This window comes from Micropterus dolomieu, linkage group LG10 (genome assembly GCF_021292245.1).
Source record: "Micropterus dolomieu isolate WLL.071019.BEF.003 ecotype Adirondacks linkage group LG10, ASM2129224v1, whole genome shotgun sequence".
NCBI lineage: Eukaryota > Metazoa > Chordata > Actinopteri > Centrarchiformes > Centrarchidae > Micropterus > Micropterus dolomieu.
In genome coordinates, this window is record NC_060159.1 from 26701082 (window position 1) to 26706657 (window position 5576).

A 5576-nucleotide genomic window follows, 5' to 3' on the forward strand; every position below is an offset into this window, starting at 1 on the left:
AATGTATTTTAGAGAGACTCTTTCTGTTTCTACCGGTGCAACAAACTCCCTGCAGCTGTTGTGTGGCTGCTTTCTAAATTTCTCCAGAGACTATTAGTCATTTTTTCCCCCTCTTTTAATTTTTATGCTCCAGGAGAGCCGTGTTAAAGGACTAGGTTCATATTTTAGTAAATTGTTTTTTTTAGCTTTACAGTTAGATAAACAGAAAGATGCCACTCTCATGTCTGTGTGAAGCCAGAGTCAACTGGTAGTTAGCTTAGCTTAGCATAAACAAAGGGGAAACAGCTAGCCTGGCTTTGTCCAACGTTTAAAACATCAGTCCCTCCGGGATTTCACGATGTCACCATGGCAACTATTAAAACAAATTCAACACATCCCCGTGAATTCCTTCACATTAAATTTTGACAAATCTCCTAAATTTTTACACAAATATTACCAAATCTGATCATTGCTGTTTGGCGCAAAACATTGTCACACGTCAGCAAACTCACTTCCTTGTTTGTAACCAACGTCTCACATTTGCTGACAAAAAAGCATTGTGGTCGAACATAAAAGAAATTGTGTATTGACAAACACTTTGCTGCCGCAAATGTACATGGAGACAAATCCCCGAGACACAGGCTGCTGCGTCCCTGTCAGCTGCAAGCACTGAAAGAATCAGGGTAAACTGGTTTAAATTATGCAGGGTTGGGCCCGCCAAATCCTGGAGGGACTGTTTAATGATTCAACTCTAATTCTAACGTTAAAAAAAATCACATCTATTTTTGTAGTTTTCACTTATTACTACAATTACGTCGCAAAAAAATGCCCCAAAACATCGCAAAATTAGGCATTTTAGGCAACAATCACAAAGCAGGCCAGCGAAATCCTGGAGTGACTGAAATACACCTCCTGCTCACCAATTAACCCATATCACATTTGTTTAATTTGTACGCAAACTGAAATGTAAAAACAGTATACAGATTAAACAAATGTGGTAAGTGTTACTGAGCTTTAGGTGTGTTAGTCAGCAGACTGCTTCCAATCTTTATGCTAAGCTCGGATAATATTCCAGGTGTTGGACCAACGCGTTCTCGGTGGTGTCAAAGTTCAACACACTGGGTGAAGCCCGGTTGCGTCACTTTTGAATGCTAAAGGTAGCTGAAGGATATTCAACTGATAAGACAGAGTATTGTAAGTATTATGTAAGTTGCGTAAGTTACATTACGTAACTTATGTAAATTAACTGACATAAGTAATGTAGTTATTTTAACTGTGATCTTTTTCTAAACCTAACCAAGTAGTTTTGTTGCCTAAACCAAACCAAATTACTGCGTTTCACAACGTGCCGTTTTCAAATTATGAAATTTTGCAACATTTACACTTTTATTCTGAAAGTCTAACCGGATGTTGCATAATTATTGTTGCTAACTTGACCGCAGAGCACTAAACGTTGAAAAACGAACCTGAACATGGGCATAAAAAAGCGATGCCTTGCATTCTTGAATGTGTTGGTTGGGAAGTTCTACTGCATAAATTTTAAAATAAAGTCTTTAGTGTCTCAAAGAAAGCTGTGTAAAGTCTACTAAAAGTCCTCGAGTGATGTCACTTGAGTCAGTGTCGGCTGAAGACTACAAGTTTGAAAATGAAACCAATCTGTTGGCGTGGATTTAGAAAGACGTGAGCTTACCAGTAGCTGCTGCTCGTCCCTGCTACAGGCTACATTAGCCGCTACTAGCACGATACATCCGAATCTCCGACCAAACTGTTGACGGTTGCGTTGCATTGTGGGTAACGTAGGCGCCATGTTTTGACTGGGAAGAAGAACGTGTGGAATGACAAAAGCAGATATCTCTGGTGCTGCTGCATCGATTTTGATCCTTTAAAACAAATGTCCATCGTGAGTCCGACAGTTTTGTAGGAAAGCATCAAAACTCTTTTTAACACGCAGACATGAGAGTGACATCAACTGTCTCATCTAACTCTTGGCCCATTACCCCACAACTCTTCCTTAAAATCAACAGGACAGGGTTCCTACACATTTCTGAGATCACACGCTAATTCATTGCATGACCAGCGAAGCCAGGATTTTAAAAATACTGAAGTCAATTTTCCCAGCGTAACCCCTCAATATTTAATACATTTATTTAACTTTTAAATCATACTTTATGTAATTTTATCTCCTTGAAGTCTTCACCACAATATCAATACTTAAATTCCAGTAGAGCAAATGACCTTAAGTACAATTTATTTATAGTGTAATTTATATTTAATTTGGCCTAAAAATACTGAAATTTAAGAACTTTGATTTCAAGAAATTGCAGAGCTGACGCTTCATATGTAATTTATACTCCTTAACTTTTAACCCCCCATATTTCCTGACTTCATGACTTGAGCTGCAGCCTTGGACATGAGTAGCATGATTTCCAACACCATTACTTTCTTGTTGTTGTTGTTGTTGTTGTTGTTGTTACAGCTGTTGCATATTTTTTTCTGCAACACAAACAGATTTAGAGTTTTTTCAGTTTGATATTTTTTCTTCAAAAAAAATGCTCTTTTAAAGGGATCAACAGCTGCTAAAGCTTGACATTTAACATGTGACAGTTTGGTGGGAGGAAAAAAAAAGGGGGGTGATTTTGATCAGAATACCGTGACATTTTCCAGCGCTTAAAAAAAAAAAATCATCTTCCACAACTTTTCTAGGTGTGGAAGACGCAAATGCCAAATTCCAAGAGGTGACTGTAGGAACCCTGCGTCGTCAAGCCTGTTTCGACTAGATTTGGATTTGTGTTTGTTTTTGCCTGACATGAAATGGAGCATTACAGCTAATATTAACAATTAACAATTCATCTTTTAACAAGAGGTCTGGTAGATAGCGTTGGGCTCTGCAGTTTGCACTATATTACAGTGTAATACCCATTCAATTGAGCAAAATCCAGACTCTTCAGCAAGTTAAGGTAAAGTCACACTGATGCATACAGATTCGTACATTTACACTCATTTTGGAGCCTTGAACTCCAGCAATAAAATTAAAGAAAATGCATGCACTGGCCACGAGAATAAACCAAATCTTTATGTTTTTTTCTCTGACTGAACTCGTGCTTTTCTCTCCATCTGGGCCAGGCACGTCTGAGGAACTAAAATAAACATGTTGTAGGCACCAGTATTTCCCCTTATTGAGTCAGGAAAATGAAACACAAATTGTATTTTTTGCCCTTGGGGCTCATGGTCAGCTTAGCTAACCTAAGCTGCTTGTGCTTACAAGCCAACTGATGTTGACTGTCAAACTCATATGGCAATGTGAGTCTGTAGGCTACAGTCCAGTGCAGCACGTACAGGCGGGGGTAAGTGTGGGGGGCCCTGCACCTGGGGCTATGGGCTTCCTCCAAGTCATTACATATCAACTGCAAACCAGTCACGTAGCTTCCACATCATCACATCCACCGACACTTCTCCTCCTCTCCAATGGCTAGGAAATGACAGCCATTCATTAGACAGCGCCATCAGATAGCACAATGCAGACTGGATGGCGGGTCAATGCATTTCTACAGTCCTCTGCACCATCTATCAGCTGAACGCTCATTCTGCAGCCACATTATCATAAACAATCTGGATGTTGGGGATTTTGCCCTCGAGGGGGGGTAACCTTGCAGAGGGAAATGTTTGTGGGGTGATGGGGAGTTTGACTCTGGCATTATACAGATGGTTAGAGAGAGGAGGGGTTATTTCTGTGGCTGGTAATAAGCGTTTATGCCCTGCAGCATTTAAACCGTATTAGTTTGTGGAAAGCCTGTTTAAAGTCCTCGTTGGACATGGTGTAAATGATGGGGTTGATTAAGGAGTTGAGGTAACCCAGCCAGGTGAAAATGTCAAATAACTCCGGGTGGAAGCAGGACTCGCAGACAGGCACTAGAAGAGTGTAAATGAAAAACGGGAGCCAGCATATGATGTAGGCTCCCAGGATTATTCCCAAAGTTTTGGTCGCCTTCCTCTCCCGGGCGGCGGAGATCCGCTTCTTCTCCAGCAGCGCGTCGGACACAGTGACTTTGACTTGGCTCACGTTCGCGGGCGAGGTAGTGTCACAGGAGGAGGTGTCGTTCGTCCCGTAGTTCAGAGAGGTCGTGGACGCCACCGAGCCGGGGGAGTTGGTGATCAGGTGCGCCGAGGTGAGTCTTTTCCCCGGCTTGTTGTGCGACTGCTTCAGGATGCGCTTACGGGCTTCCACGTAAATCCTCCCGTACAGGGCGATGAGCAGCAGCGTGGGGATGTAGAAAGCGCCGAAGGTGGAGTAGATGGTGTAGAAAATGTGGTCGGTGTTCACGTTGCAGGTCGTCACCTCCTCTGCTTTCACTTGGCGCCAGAAGAAAGGCGGCAGGGAGATGGAGATGGCGATCACCCAGGCGGTGGCGATCATCCCGGCTGCGCGCCCCGGCGTGCGCTTCTTGGAGTACTCCACCGCGTCCGTGATGGCCCAGTAGCGGTCCAGCGCAATTACGCACAGGTGGAGGATTGACGCGGTGCAACACGTTATGTCCGAGGACAGCCATATGTCGCACACCACCTGCCCCAGTGTCCAGGTTTGGCTGACCGTGTACAGCGCGCTGATCGGCATCACCAAAATGGACACCAGGAGGTCCGTGACGGCCAGGGAGGCGATCAGAAAGTTTGCCGGGGTGTGTAATTTTCGGGACTGGTAAATGGTGACGATGACGAACGCGTTTGAAAGCGTCGTGGCGAAAGTTATGAGGGCTAAGGTCACGGCTAGACCCGCCTGGAAAGCCACGTTACTGTCCTTCTCCGTTTTCGACGTGAAATTGGCATGGGTGTAGTTGGCGGAGATGTTCAACAGCTCTCCGTAGATGACAGGCGTTGGTTTGAGCTGACTTGCATTCTCCATCCCTCCACCTTCCCTCGTCAGATCCCCCTGTCATTGAGCTCAAAGTAAAGCCTGGAGATCACTCTGAAATCACTCAAATATTCATCCACCAGGCGCGTTTCTTGTCTTCTGAAAACCCAAAATAAAAGCGGCTCCATCTCCAGCAGACGCGCAGCAGCAGTTATCCAACCATCAGACGACAGGTGTTGCCACAAAGACGCATTTTTGCCTCCTTCTCTTCATCTTATTCACATCACCCGCAGCATTTTACACTATTTAATCAACTTAAATAGGCCTATCCATGGAATAAAAATAAAGCGGCACAAAAAGCTGCCTCTCCATCATCCACAAACATCTTTCTGTGAAATCAAGTCATATCAGGATCCAGTGTCAGAGCAGAAATGAAAAATACTAAAATGCTGTCTCTATTAGCTGGTTTTTAATCCGCGCACAGTCTCTTCACAAGTTCAGAGCTGCTGAAGTCTGACTCCTGGTTTTATACTGCTCTCTCTCTCTCTCTCTCTCTCTCTCTGCCCCCCCCCTCTCTCCCTCCCTCTATGTTTCATACATTTCTATGACCTGTTTTCTCTATCAGGACTTTTTTTAGGCCAACACCTATATTAATATTTACCATAAACTCAAGATTTAAACATTTTTAGAATTCCTTATTTTAATAATCGTGACACAGGTAAGTAGTGACCGACATTTTACACTGTAAAAA

At 43.4% G+C, this 5576-nt stretch overlaps 1 protein-coding gene across 1 annotated transcript; it reads right to left on the bottom strand.

Annotated features, from left to right (window-relative positions):
- Nucleotides 1-3727: 3727 nt before the first annotated feature.
- LOC123977934 (5-hydroxytryptamine receptor 1B-like) lies at nucleotides 3728-4876 on the bottom strand. Its single transcript, XM_046061002.1, has one exon. The coding sequence runs from the start codon at nucleotides 4874-4876 to the stop codon at nucleotides 3728-3730; it is 1149 nt and encodes a 382-aa protein (XP_045916958.1).
- Nucleotides 4877-5576: the final 700 nt, after the last annotated feature.